This window comes from Sinocyclocheilus anshuiensis, unplaced genomic scaffold (assembly GCF_001515605.1).
Source record: "Sinocyclocheilus anshuiensis isolate Anshui unplaced genomic scaffold, SAMN03320099.WGS_v1.1 scaffold1155, whole genome shotgun sequence".
Classification (NCBI taxonomy): domain Eukaryota; kingdom Metazoa; phylum Chordata; class Actinopteri; order Cypriniformes; family Cyprinidae; genus Sinocyclocheilus; species Sinocyclocheilus anshuiensis.
This window is the reverse complement of record NW_015542398.1, coordinates 248,642-264,222: the sequence shown is the minus strand read 5'-3', so window position 1 is coordinate 264,222 and position 15,581 is coordinate 248,642. Positions and strand designations below refer to the sequence as shown.

General features: G+C 37.3%; 1 protein-coding gene across 1 annotated transcript in view; it reads right to left on the bottom strand.

Moving 5' to 3' along the window:
• The window catches only part of LOC107692887 (voltage-gated potassium channel subunit beta-1-like), a 31,967-nt gene extending 20,695 nt beyond the window's left edge, over positions 1-11,272 (bottom strand). Inside the window, exons 1-2 of the mRNA XM_016492097.1 lie at positions 10,290-11,272; positions 3,548-3,591 (exon numbers count right to left, since the gene is read on the bottom strand). Of these exons, the coding sequence (XP_016347583.1) occupies positions 3,548-3,591; positions 10,290-10,504 (259 nt within the window). The 5' untranslated portion in view covers positions 10,505-11,272. The remainder of the gene's footprint in view (positions 1-3,547; positions 3,592-10,289) is intronic.
• Between the last annotated feature and the right edge of the window lie 4,309 nt (positions 11,273-15,581).

Sequence of the window (15,581 nt, the reverse complement as noted above, 5' to 3'; positions counted from 1 at the left end):
TCTTTCATGTATATATATATATATATATATATATATATATTTATATATGTGCTTTTTGATAGGGAAATTTACAGCATCAAAAATAAATACTTCAGTTCAACAAAGAAAGAGACAAAAATAGGTTGATTCTTGGTAAAAAACTGTCTCAGGTTTTCCTGAGGACTCTTTCCTGAGGTTATTCTTGGCCTGACTTACACTGCCAGCAGTCTAAAGCACCCATGATTCATTGCTGTCAGGATAAGACTCTGCAGTCACTGCCCCACGTCCTTGTCACAATCACCTACTATCACCCTAAAACTCACCCCGGCTGCGGGTTGAGCATCTCTCCAGCAAGCACTGGTGTCCTTGGCTTCAATATTATGGGATCTGTTGGCATCCCATGAGACACCAGACTGTGTTTCAGGGTAAGGGAAACCGTTGGGGGTGATCAGCTGTTCCCATGGCGATCAAGCACTCATGGGTTGTAGGATAAATTAGGAAATAGTGTGGGCGTTTGCAAGTGTTACGTTCCCTTGGTGACACCTGCGTAACGATAAGGAACATTTGGCGCCTTTCTTATGTTTCGTATGCTGCCAGATAACTTTATGCGTACAGCTACTGTGAACAACGGTGTGAACCAGGGTCTTCGTCAGCTCAACAACTGAGAGAAACAAGGGAATAACAGGCTCATTCTGCCTAATCCTGGATCTCCCCATGTATTAGAGCTGATTGACAATTTTTTATATTAATTTACATTAGCAAATGAATGTAATGAATGAAATATGAAACATGATTTTTAAATTAAAATAAATATTTTACAAAATATATTTGAATCTAAAACTGCCATTAAATCGAAGCCATATCTCTAAGTAAGTTATGTTCCAAATTTTAAGTTGATATCACAAAAATGGAGGTTCCTGCGAGATTTTGTTTAGGCACTATACCAAAATAACCACCAGGTGACACCCACATTTTTTGGTGCATTTATCTTATAAATCTCTGTCACAGTATTACTTCCATCACAAATCTTGGAATCTTGAGACTCAGACCTTTCAAACGATATGTGTTAGAAAGATTAGAGAAAGTTGTAACTATGAAATATTGTAGTAAATTCTGTAATATGATACTTGACGACACCCAAGGGGAGGAGCCTGCTAAAGGGATTTAAAGTACCATTCCCATGGTAACAATGTTCAATTTCAAAACGGTTTTCACAGGATGAATTTTGAATGTTTAAGCTTACAAATGATGTCTAATTTAGGACGATTACTAAAATATGTGATGGGGAAAAGGCAATAAAAAATTAGTGTCAAGCTCACTAGTAGTGACAGTTAACAGATGAAATGTATTTAATATATTTTATTTAAATGTATATTTTACAGTATTTATAGATTTATAGAAATATATAGATAATTTGTACATAAATAAATGTCATTTTTTAATGAAATTTGTAAAAGCTCCACTGTGCTTCCATCATAGCCTTTGGGCAAACACCACTGACGTACATGAACACGAACATACATTTATACATGCACATGTGGACACACAATCCCATACAAAAAATTACTGCAGCTTTGGTGGTTTCCACTGAAAGCTGTCCTCATGTATTCAGTGAAGTGCATGTCTGAAGCACTGAAATCTTATCAGTCTGCAGTGCTTTTGTTGTGTTTGATCAAGTGGCTAATGTTTGTGATGTCTGACCCCGAGCAATGTCCTTTGACGTCTCAGGAAAATAACAGCACTGAAGGGTGAGTTGCGGCACTTTCCCACAACATTTCAGCACCAAAATCTGCATCTTAATCACTAACCACCAGTGAATAACCAGGTGCGAGCTCCTTGATTGGTTGAGTTTTATTCTCAAAAGTCGCAAGTTTCATTCAGCACAGCTTTTTTGTGAGCATGTTTGCTCTGTTTGCTGATTTGTATACTCAATTGTGTGCTAAAATAATACAGAAAGCATTTGCAAATAAATAACAATAAAAGCCACTTAAATCCATTTCATTCACATTTACTAGCCCCTTTCACACATACTGTCTTTACTGGTAAATTACCAGTAAATTACTGTTAAGAGATCATGTGTGAACAGGACCTTTTCAAAAATACCGGTAAATTCGTTCCGGCAATTTACCGTTATGAGAAGTTGTAACATTACCAGTAAATTACCAGCAGAACAAGATTACCGGTATGAGCACATACAAGTTCAGAACACGCTGACGTAAGACGTCTACTCTGGGCCAATCATAACATTCTGATGCAGATGAGACATTTACTCCGTGTTGTGTAGTTCAGTTTGAAGTCGTCTAATACGATGTCTCTGGGCCAAAAGCAGCTGCATGAATGTGAACATTTGACATAAAAATGAAAACATCAACAAAAACACTGACCTCATATACCCCTCCATGTTTACACACCCAACACCGGTGTGAACAGCGCATTTTTGCATTTACTGGTAAGTTCCAGTAATTTTATGGCAATTTACTGGTATTACTATTCGAAAGGGGCTATTGAGAGTTTGACCATTTCGGCTGACAGCAACTTCATGCAATGCAACTCATGTAACAGTTATTTTAAATTGTAATAATATTTTACAATATTACTGTTTTTTTTATTATTATTAAATGCAGCCTCGGTGAGCATAAGAGACTTCAAAAAGATTTTAAAAATCTTATTGACTCCAAACATTTGAACAGTAGTGTATTTTTGGATGCAGGAAGGAGGAAGGACTCATACAGAGGAAGAATCTGATCTAGGATAAGAGAGACACCATTTGGAAATGTGTTGTGAAGATAAGCCCAGGGCTTTTTTTTTTTATGGTGGAATAGCAGCTGTTTGTTCCTCAATGCTCTTACTGAAAGCCTTTAGTATGACAACAATAAAAGCCAGTTCACTTATCCTAGTTCAGTCCACACCAACCAATTCAGTTTCCAATGCCCTATGGTTTTCATGAGAGCAGAGATGGTTTGCTCTTGGAGGTGAAACATAAACTGAATTTTTTAACACACCATTACAATTCCTGCATTTAATTAATTAATGAACTGATTCTGTAATTTTCTTGTGTGTCTTGCATTGATTTATAGCGATAAAAATAAAACGCACAAATTGGAATGAACTGAATCAGGCATGTTCTCTTGCGTAGTCATGCATGAGTCCTGTAGCATTAGAACCTCCTGCTATTTAAGCCACACTGCGTTTATATCTCAAGAGAAGTCAACAACAGATTTATACAGTCATTATGTTTAGTTCACGAGGCTTGTTAATGAAACCATCTATTCGTAAAAAATAAAAGGGAACAGAGAATAAATTAAGCTTCAACCCGTCACTCTCCTGCTGTGTGTGGAGTGTGTGAGGCAATTAGTGAGCTTGTGTTTTAATTCATGATAAATTAAATATGAATGGAGGGAGGACAACTTTTTCGAGATCATGTGACTCTTCAAACACACACTGTTGCCTGCACTTCATTGAAACACACTGTGTGAACGTATCACTGATCTATAGTACTTATATTCAGTGCGACCTTTTGGTGTTTTATGGTTAATGGCTGCTGGTTTATAAATCAAAAAATGCTTACCGAGTCCAAGGCATGATACTCGCAGTCCTGACTTCCCAAGATTCCTGTGGAGAGAGAGTGGGAAAAACTGTTATCAAAGACATAACATACTGTGCCTCTAGTGCCTTTATGATATTTTATTTTATTTTAATAAGAAAAATGCACATTATAAAGTAGAAAAATAAAATAGGTACTGTATGTATGCATCCTTATAATTTATATTTTTTAACATCTTAAAAATTTTCAGAAAATGCTTTGATGAAAACCCAACCTTCAATAACGTTTAACTGTGACAGGTTCATGAATGAATACACGCTGAAATGTTTTCATTGTACACTGAACACTTTTATTTTAAAAGTTAAAGTAAAATTAAAATGTTAAAAAGCCACCTCTAATGTAATAACTGTTCAAGCATTGGTTTTCAAAAAAGCATTCATGACCTCCCACTATGGTGCATGTGAATAATGGACCTTCTTTTTGGACATAGAGGAAACCATTTTAACTTTCTCTCAGTGTGGACAACAACTGAATAATTGATCCATAGAGACCATTGTGACTCTTACAGCACTTCAGTGATTTAAGATAGTTATTATCAGAGAACAAAACTCTTAAATAGCTTTAAAAAGTACATGTGAATGCACCCACACAAAATGGCCGGCTGGTATTTATGCCCCAAAGTCTTGGATCTGATCTTTTTATGGCTTTAGCCTCCTATTTAGATCATCTTATTGGCTACAATATAAAATACATTAGCCACAGTTCTATTCATCGGAGTGAGGATGTGACTTTAACAGCAGCCCTGGTTTCAATCTACAGTAAAACCTCAGCAATCCATTTCAACTCCTCCATCATTAAAATTTCCTCTACTCTGATATGTGGCTCCCTCTTAATGCCTGACTGAGTCAGAGATAACACCTCATTCACTTTAAACCCACACCTCAGCTCTTCACCACAAATCAAATTGTTCTAGGTTCACCATTACTGTCCTCAAATTACTTAAATGATTGTTTGCTTCCTGTAATTATGATGAACAGTTGGTGTGTGTTTTACTGAATGCAGGAAGGACATCTATCTATCTATCCATCCATCCATCCATCTATAGTATCCATCTGGCCGTTTATCCTTCCTTCCATCCTTCCATCCATCCATCGTATGTATCCATCCATCCATCCATCCACCCATCCATCGTATGTATCCATCCATCCATCCACCCATCCATCGTATGTATCCATCCATCCATCTGAACAAACACTGAAGCAATAAACTTTGGCATGTAATTTGCTTGTGCTACAGAACTAAATGACACTTCAGATAATGTGTATTGTTGAGGAGAGGTTGTGATATTGTTTTTCTATGCAATTGGATTTACAATTTTCAACAGGTAGATGAAAAATACCATACTTACATTGAAGGAGGGACCTGAGCCATATTTATTGACCGCAAAATCATAGAGACACTCAGAGAATCCAAGCAAATGCAGAGCAGATCATGAAAAACCACTCTGAGCACCTTAACAACCACATAGCAACATCCTGGCAACCACCCACAACACCTTAACATCGTGGTGGCGGGTTTTGCACCACTCACATTCTCTTTTTAGTTAAAAAATACCAGAGCAACAGCTCCTGATGTCTGGATCCAAACCTGCCAGCCTCAGAACCTGATTTTGTATCATAATAAGACAATCAACATGGAGTTTCTGCATTTTGGGGAATTATTTTAGGAGGAACAACCAGACATGGTACTTGAATATTTCTGTGCGGTTGTGAAGCTGTGCATTGACTCGCAGGATATTAGTTAGTATGCATTTGGAGGGAAACCAAGAACATTGATTTTGGCTCACGGACACCCACCTCCTGGTTTTCAGTTTATGGTGAGAATATCAAATCAGCATGCACAGTTCACATTCCCTTCCAAACAGATCCGTCTCCAACTTTCTGCGTATCATCCCCTTAAATGATCTGGGTAAGCTTTAAACAAAATTAACAGATACACTCTGTAAAAAATGACCTACTCAATCACTCTATCTTGTCCCTGCAGGTCAGGTCAAGCTTCTCAGATTATTGCCTTTTCAAATAAGACAAATCTGTAGTCTTTATAAATGGCATCTCCATCCTTCACTGCGATGCAGCTGTTGCAAAAGCGATGGATGTCGCCAAACATCATCTCCCACTCAATATTTTTTGTCTGACATTTTCCCAGCCATTATTAGTCTGTGTGACATTACAACCACAGCACATTCTCAGCTGCAGACATATATAATTTAAAACTCCCTGTTCTCCGCGTGATGGGTGTGTAGGCCTATGTCTTTTTTCCGGGTAGCAGACACGCACACTGTTGGGTGTCAACAGATCCTTCCTCATCACAGCAAGCTGAGTCAGAGAGCTGGAGAACTGAGACACTGCATGACAGAAGAGCTCAGAAATGCCTCAGCAAGCCAATGGAAACTGTATGAATCGTTTAATTGACATTATACAGAGGAAGGTGTATGAAGAACATGTGTCTTGTCAGGAAAGCAGGTCTGATTTGTTTGTACATGTGCATGACTGAGTATACAGAAACACAACAGGTTTTTTCCTTGTTTGACTGGATGCTCAAAACACACATAACACAAAAACACAGAATCACATCTATCAGTTACGAAGTGTGGTATCACCATCTGTCCATAGAAATTACATGTTATTCTGAACATGGTACCATGGTAACTTAATTGGTACCACATTTTAGACACTATCACAGTGTCATGGTTTACCATGAACCATGGTAATACCATTACTAACATTGTGGTTTTTTGGACATGTTACCATGGTATTTATTTTTCAGAATACCTTAGTAGTACCTTGGTATTTTTGTACCTTGGAGTACCATGATACATGAATTTCAGTGCCATGATATATATAAAAATAACATAGCAGTACATGTGATACCACTGCCGTACCATGGTACAAACCATTTTTTTACTGAAATTCATGGATCATGGTTTTTATATGGTACTCCGAGAATACCATATTACTACCATAGTAAACGTTCAAAACACACTACCATTCAAAAGTTTGTCTGTAGGAGTCTGTAAGATTTTTAAATGTTTTTGAAAGAAGTCTCTTATGCTCACTATGCTGCACAGGTTTGTTCGAAAGTACAGTAAAACCGTAATATTATAAAATATTTTTACCTCATACATTTATTTACTGTGACATTTGGCATGTCACAGTATTTTTTTGTAAGGGTTTTATTAATAAACTAACGACATGCAGCATTTGGAGGACCTGACAGATAAAAGAGAAGCACTCGAATATTTATCAGTATGACCGTTAAAAGGATGCGTCCACCTGCTTTAAGCATTTCAGCAAGACTGTTGTAGGAGTACGAGCTTGTGAGAGTGTGTGTGAGTGTGAAGCCTCATTAGTGATACTGTAGTCATCGTAAAACAGAATTGATAATGAATTTAGAGCAGTCAGGGGAACTACTGTGTGTGTGCGTGCGGGTGGGATCTGAATGATATTACCACTGTGTGTGTGAATGTATGCGTGCAGTCTTTTAATAAAAATGAAATAGTTTTAAAAACAAAACTATTAAGCCTCATCAGCAAATGAATAACACAATACGATTATTAACAGATGGGTAACTGTGAGCAGGAAGAGATTTTCTAAGCACCTCAGGATGTTCCTCAGTTCTCTCTCCAGCAAAATCAGGTTTAGTCCCTCAGCAGTGTCTGAGCAGCCCAGAGCTCATCTGACAGTTAAAGGCATAGTTCACTCAAAATGAAAATGATATAATCATCTACTCACCCTAATGTTGCTTAAAACATATAATTTACCTGCCTACCTTCTAACTAACTAACAATGGATAGATAGATTGATAAATCTAAGATCACAATAACACACACATTAGCACAACGGACCATTATGGTGTGAAGAAAAATGCTTACAAGCTAAATGAAACTAACACATACACTGATTGATTTCTAATAGGCCAATGGCCAAGAAAACAGAAGCCTACACACAAATACAATGACAAGGACAAATGCACAAAAATCTGTCCAGCATTCCATGATCTATAGCTTGCTTAAATGTGTTTCTCACACACACCCCCACACACACACACACACACACACACACACACACAGCACGACTGCCCATCTGGACTGCAGCACTGGCCAGTGAGCTATGAAACACTGCAACTGTTTGCTTTAGAGCTGGGAATTCAGAAATACCAGGCAGAATTACACTTTTATTAATTGAGAAAATGAAAGAGAGAGATACAAATACACACACACACACACACACACACACACACACACACAATGCTAATGCTTAATCCCTTGGACACACTAACATATGTCCTTTACAAATATGTGGACATCAAAGTTTTAAACTGTATCTTAAGGTTTCTTGTCATTTATAAAGTCGGAGCACCGAAAAAAGCCTTACTGCTCAGATTTGTTATAGGACAGACAGGGTTATGATGACAAACTTTTGAAATGAGAGCAATATTTTTTGTTTTAGAGAGTAAATTGAATTTGACAGTAACATTTTTCAGAATTCCAAAATAATACAGCTTAAGCACAATATAAGAATTCTAGTTTTTACTGTTATGCTATTTTTATACTATAATATATAATATAATATGTAATTTTAAAATCAAATAAAAAGTAAACATTTTTAAAATGATTTATTCCATGCAGTGACACATTCCTATGGTTATGCAACCCAAATAAAGTCTGAACCTGACTAAAATGAGGAACAAAATTATCCAGTATATGATTCTCCATAAAAATGGAAAAAGTAAAATAAGGAAATTATGCAAAATACAGTAAAACATATTAATGGCCTGTACATTTTCTCGATATTTGCCATTGGCACATTAAATTTGGACCCTGAGCAGAACAAACCCAGAGATGGAACAGCAATTTACTTCCATGTCACACATTATTCAAATACATTCATTCTGACCACTGACTTCAAACACACAATCTAAATCAAAGGCACACACTCTTGTGCAACAGAAAGATATTAAAATGTAAGCAGCACTTCTTCTACACAAATGTGATGTGTACAAAAACACCCGAGGTTCTACGCTGTCAGAGCAATTGCTATTTCTAAAGATTAAATCACAGTGAGTGACAGCTGATTAAACCACAGAGACAGATATTTGTTCTCCGGGATATCCAATAAACAGAGGGCCATTACTCATGCGTAACCTTGCCCTGTGAAAACAACCTATAAGAATTCTCTGCAAGAAGTTGTGCCCTGCAAGCCTCTGATGGTTAAACACAAACCATCTAACTGCTGTCCATTTAAACAGTAAAATGAACAGCTCTGTGCACATGGAGCACAGGATTGATGTAGTTTGCACTGCTCCATCTTTCAATAACAACTTCTCTGCAATGCCAGCGTTACCTTGTGACGTTCACAAAACAATCCTTGCTGAAATGTGCCACATAAACTCTCAAAATTAAAATAACATGGATCTGGTTAAAAATAAGTTTCAGCCACACTTTCCTAACACTGGAATCCTTTGGAAAGGTTATAGAAGCAGGAGCTACAAACAACCGAGAACAGCACAAGGTGTTCTGAAAGTGACAGTATGTTTTCATAGTACATAAAAATCTTATTTCAAAATATCAGGACAAACTAATTTCCACATGATGCGGCCCTTTTAATCACACAATTAATTAAATGAAAGTGTAGAAAAGTAATAAATGTCAAACATGAGTGCGTGAAGCTGGATGTCAGCCGAGGGTGATCAGGTTTACCCTACTGCCCAATTATGACCCCTGTCCAACAGCTAATGTGTCCAATTAGAGTAAAGTGCAGGCAAACCGCTAGTTCTCTGTCGTTATGGAAACTAGCAGATATGTGATAACTGTTGCATGCTTGTGGTATACTTGTGTCTCAGATGCAATTAATTATTTCCAGCACAAAATCCATTAGTTCACACCTCCCTCTCAAATTCACACACACACACACACACACACACACACACACACACACACGCACACGCACACACACACCCCAAATGTTTCAGCTCTCTGCACCAGCCTTTCCTCCAATGCAGTATTCCACACACAAGACGAGAAACCACTGTTTGTTTTGAGTGCGTAATAAAGTAATCTACTGTTCACAATGGAGCCAATCACAGTTTACTTTTCACTTCATCAATCACTCCACCAACTCACTTTATTAAACACTCCATTAAACAAAAACAATTTTTTTCATGAACTAAACATTTAAGTTCACGCAAAAATTAAAATTCAAACTTGCATTACTTTCTTTCTTTTGTGGAACATAGAAGATATTTTAAAGAACCAAACAGTTTCAGTACCCATTGACTTCCACTGTATGGACAAAATATACTGTGGAAGTCAATGGGAACCAGAACTTTTTGGTTATTAACATTCTTCATAATATCAGTTTTTGTGTTCTACATAAGAAAGAAATGCATACAGGTTTGAAACAACATGAAGGTGAGTAAATTAACAAAATGTTCATTTTTTGGATGAAATATCCGTTTAAGATTTCAAGGACAGAGTTTACTGGAACAAGTTGTAAAATCTGTACATTCACAGAGTAAACTGCTATTTTTATAGAAACATTTTGCATGTCTTTCTGAGAATAAAAATAATAACAAAGATCAGAGTTATCAAAACTATACCTGTCAGTGTTAAAACAGAATTCTCAAATGACACACTCAAACTGTGTCATAACTGATATTTTACAATGTTATCATCAAATTTTCGGTGGTTGCCAGAAGTTTTCTGTACCTGTACTTCATGCCAGTGAGTTTTCCAGTTGACTCTTTCAGGGAAATGTGGTGCCTGTGCGCAAAGGAGCCCAGGCTTCGGGCGATCAGCGCCACCGTTCGGAACCGTGCCCGTGCTGCGCTGGCCGTGTTCGGACTCGACGTGTTCTGCTTGTTCGGCTCGCTGGTGCGCGGGGCCTTCAACCCGTGATCCGTACACGCGAAGGACACCTGCATGGCTGTTAACTGCAAAGGAACTTGAGCAGGAAAAACCGACACAGCTTGTCCTGGAAGCCCAAAAGTATCAGGATTGATTGAAGAGTTCTGGATTGGCTCTCAAGTACTGAAGAGTTTATAGTCACTAGTTTAGAGTTTACAAATGAAAGCCTGCCTCTCTCTTTCTGTAACTCTTGCTCTCTTTCCCAACAGGAGCTGAACCCGTTTGTGCCGCCGTTTGAAGCTCTTCTTAACCTGTGCGATGCTGCTTTGCCTCTACGTTTTGCCTCCTTTTGTCACTCTTTCCCCTCCACTGATCTTAGCTGACCCTCAACGGTATTCCTACTCGGGCTGATGATGGGCTGAGGGGGGTTTTCTTCAGCCCACGCTCCTCACCGAGACTATAAGAGCAGTCCAAGTGCACCTCAGGAGACGCACAGCTATGCCACAGACTCCAGAACTCTGGGAAAACACTCGGTGGGCTGCAAACCGGGCGATTGATGTATTCCTGAAACTCCAAAATGGAACCAGACCCCCTCCCAAAACCTGTCCAGAATAAGTGAGCTGCAAGGTGAAAAACCCGCCGCGTCCCGCATCTAAATGTCCTCTTTCCAAAAACAGGCGAATGCGATTCGGTTGGCCCTGAAAAGAGTCAGTTTGATGAAGAAATATTTAAACGAAAGCAGACAGGCAGAGAAGAGGACAGAGGGAGAGAGGGATGCGGCATGATCACTGGGGCTGTAAGTGAAAGTGAGGCTAACAGAGATGGAGAGAGTGAGTGTGAGTGTGAAAGAGGAGGCATGAAAGCATAGCATGTGAGAATGATGCTCAATCAGAGACTATAAGGAGGGAGGAGAGAGAGAGAGAGACTGCAATGATACTGAAATAACTGCAGTCTCTCACCAGCGGCTCAGTGCTGCGCTCAACAGTGAGAGTGAAGACAATCCATCTGGATGGGACTACGTGTGTATGTGTGAGTGTGATACGCTTGGATACGTTTATAGTGCAGGTGTCATTCTCATTTTGCAGTGTGTCACATGTAGTCCACTGCAAAAACTTGAAAAAGGGTGTGATGGAACAGTTAATCATTGATTCGACATCTTGATATTTTTTTAGCATATATTAAACCCCTGAAAGATGTTACTGACTAATGTTACTGACATCTGGTTGTCAAATGAAACATAACATGCAGCATTAATGTGAAAGCTGAGCATAACCATCCTAAAAGCAGTAAACGACACTCCTGTCAGGTCACACAGTGTCCCACAATGCTTTCCTTGAAACTTCATTGTGCTGCAGTGGGATTATAACAATGACTGAACAAAACATGCCGTTCAGTGAGGGAGCTCAAAGCTAGACATCAAATAAAAACCTGAATCTGGCCCGTAAACAAGATCGTGATCCAACCTGACTGGTGCGCTCAGATATTAAAGACTCAACCTGATCAAACCTGAAAATGTTTTTATTTCCTCTCTCAGGAAGTAGACCCAACTTCACAGACTCTCACACAAAATAAGTTAGGGGCTTTAGAAATGACAAACTAGAACCTGACAGAAACCTATTGCCATATATGAGAAAACTGGACAGAACCAACCTGAAAACCTGTCCTAGCTGGCAAAGAAAAATTCCAAAGAATATTCACTGGTGATGTTCTCCCAAAACATAATTTGGTCACAATGACCGAATTTACAGAACTGCCATTCAAATAATACCAAATATATAATTACAGTACATTTTGAACCCCGGGTCAAGGCCACCTAACCCTTGAGTAAGAGCCATGAAATCACTTAATAAGCAGTTTTCTTTCCTTTGCTTAATTTGCTAAATATTTCCCAGAAAAAAGGTTACACACAGACTGAAAACACAGACAATTGAAAATATAAAAATAAACAGTTACTCAAAATATAGTGTTGTAGCCATTTAAGAAAGTATTTGTATTTTATATTATTTATGTTTAAATATTATTTGTTTGTGTTTTGTTTAGTTCGATTTGCTAATTAAGAAAATTGTAAACGTCATAAGGGCGTGCTAAATTGGACGGCAGTACGCCGGAAGAAAGGAAGTGGGTCAGACATAATTTTTTGACCACTTAATACGTTTTTGATTGTAGAATCCCTTTTTTCAAACGAGTTTCGTTTGGTATAATTTGTATCTTAATTTTAATATGTTTTTGTTGGTCAATTATTTACCTGAATAAATGAGAAGAAAGAATAAGCGTTTCATGGAATGAAGTGCGTTCAAAACAAAGCCCGCTACCATGCTTCCACAGCCAAAACAAAGGCCGAAACAAATAGTATATAAAAAATATTAAAATAACCAAACAAGTGATTGTCTTTATGAGTGTCTCGTTAATTCATTCACTTAAATGCTTCACTCAAGAACACGGATTCATTCAGTAACGAAACAAGTGACTGTCCTTATGGGTGAGTCGCTAAATAATTCATGCAGACAATTAGTTCAAGAACAAAACTACTTCATGTTGTTATGAGATGCAGTATGGTTTATTCTGCTGTGACTTTGTTGTCAGAGCAAAAATAGACTAAGTCATATATAATGTTATTATTGGCCAATTTGCTTAAACATTTTTTGAGACTTTTGCATTTACAATTTTTCTACACATATAGATGACCTCAAAGCAAACAGACATGGACTGATGGCATGGCCCTCCAGGACTGTAGCTGAACGGCCCGACTCTGTCTGACAGTCTTAACTGAGTGTAAGTGTGTCATTAAAGTGAGCTTAATCTGAGACTGTCACACTTTGGTGTCCCCTGATGGAAAAACTATTGGCACCCTGAGACAAAGATCTCTCTAAACGTCCCCCTGATAATGAAACTCAGTCAGAGATCACCCACTTTATTACACTCTCGTCCAAATAAAGAGGTCTAACAGGAAATTAGTTTTGTCAAACATGGTTTTGCAAGAGCCCTCCTAGGACATAGCTCCCTCATTTTGATCATCTTAGTTTATCATTATCATAAGTTTCTCCTCTCTAAGAATAGTCGAGAAAGTCACTGATTTAGAAACACAATTAAATGTGAAAATCTGATGTGGGCTGCACTATATTATAGTGAAATGTAATAGAAACAACCATTGGCACTGGAGCTGGGGGGGACCATTTAGCCCTCTGAACAAAGTTTAGTTGGCTGATATTAAAATGTGTAATTCTATTGGCTAGGAAAGTTCTTTCCTAGTATAGACTATATTTCATTACATTTCAGTGGGTAAAGGCATATTTTTGTCCTGACATTAAGACCAAAACAATACAGACACATTGCACACACAATTGTAGAATTCTACTCTACAAGTAAGGAATAATTGCCGTTGAATTATTAGAAAATAATGCACACCCGAGGTGGTTATGCAGCCACGACGCGAAGCGGAGATTTCAAATAGAATGTATGCATTTAAAAAATGCAATTTGTAATAGTTAATAGTTGTTAAAAAATTAATGCCAATCTAAAGTCAGGTATTTTTGTTATTAGTGTGATATTCTGGAATGAGTTACCCTGAAAAACGTATTTAAAAAAAAAAAAGATTATTAATCTATTATGAATATTAGACTTGTGAATATGAATTAATTCACATAATTGACCAGTTCAGGAAGGTTACCTTGCTGTCATGTATTAAAGGGATAGTTCAGCCAAAAATTTAAATTCCGTTATCATTTACTCACCATCAAGCTGATGACCCACTTTGACTTCCATAATAATAAAAAGAAAATACTATGGAAGTCATAGTGACCATCAGCTGTTTGGTTACCCATAACCAAACAAGGTGTGTAAATGATGACAGAATTTTAATTTTTAGGTGAACTATGCCTTTAACATCAAAAAGCAGAATAACAAAATAAAAAAGACTATTATTTTGGACTGTTGAACATACATTATTAATAGGCTGTAACATCATCCGGCAAGCAAAATCATCATAACCACTGGTCTCAGCATGGCACATACTCACAGTATGAATCTGTCAGTCACTGGCCATGACAATTAGCTGTACAGAACCCCTATAATTGATAATATATGCTTTTCACCTCTACATCAAATATGACAGGATTATGTAAGAATGGATTTACATTTCGTCTACATAATGACCTCTTCCTTCTGCACAACTACATTCCTAACCCTCATCTCTCTCCCTCTTTCCCCTCAGAATAATCCCAGCTGTCATATGGGATTAGTTGTATTGCTACTTATTAGCAGAAAAAACAGTGTGAGTCAAAGCAGATCAAGCTGGCTGCTTATCAGAGCTAATAGCTTTATTTTACCCAGCGGTAGCCCCTCCTTCGATGGCTAGAATAACACCTCTGACTCATACTGGTGTTTCAACTCATAAACAAAACCTTTGATCTTTGACACATGCTTTCACTGATTATACAGTATGGGTACTTGTCTTTTCATTCCAAAAGACATGCTCTAAAAATGCAAAGTGTCTATACATAATAAACATGTCAAGAATGTAATTGAAAAGCAGCAAACATGCTTTTGAAAACCTGCTTTACATATTTTGAATCTCGGTTAAACACTTTGGCCTGGTTTTTCCTGCTTTGTGAACTCAATTACTGTAAATCCCAACTGCTTCATTTATTCAAACAGATACTGAATACATGGCTCATTTAATTTGCAAATTTTCTTGTGTAAGCCTTTATGGGTCATGTAATTTATTTTGTATGATGAATAAGTGTGCAAGTAAATTAATATTACAAACCGCAGCTGATAACAGTTCAAAAACATGACTGCAAAATAAACTAGTGCTGAATGGGCCCTTCATAAAATCAGGGATGTACTTGAATAATTGAATCATACTTCTGTACTAAAGTATTCTTTTGGATAATTGTACTTGAATACTATTGAAACTGAAAACTTGTACACTTTCCAACAAATCAATTTATCGATTTACTTTTTTTAAAGGGATAGTTCACCCAAAAATGAAAATTCTGTCATCATTTATTCACTGTCATGTTCCAAACCTTTATGAGTTCTTTTTTTTCTGTGGAATACAAAAGAGAAAAATATGAAAAAAATATATAAATATATATAAAAATATATATAAATATAAATATAAAAAATAAAAATATATAAAAAATTTTTTTTTTT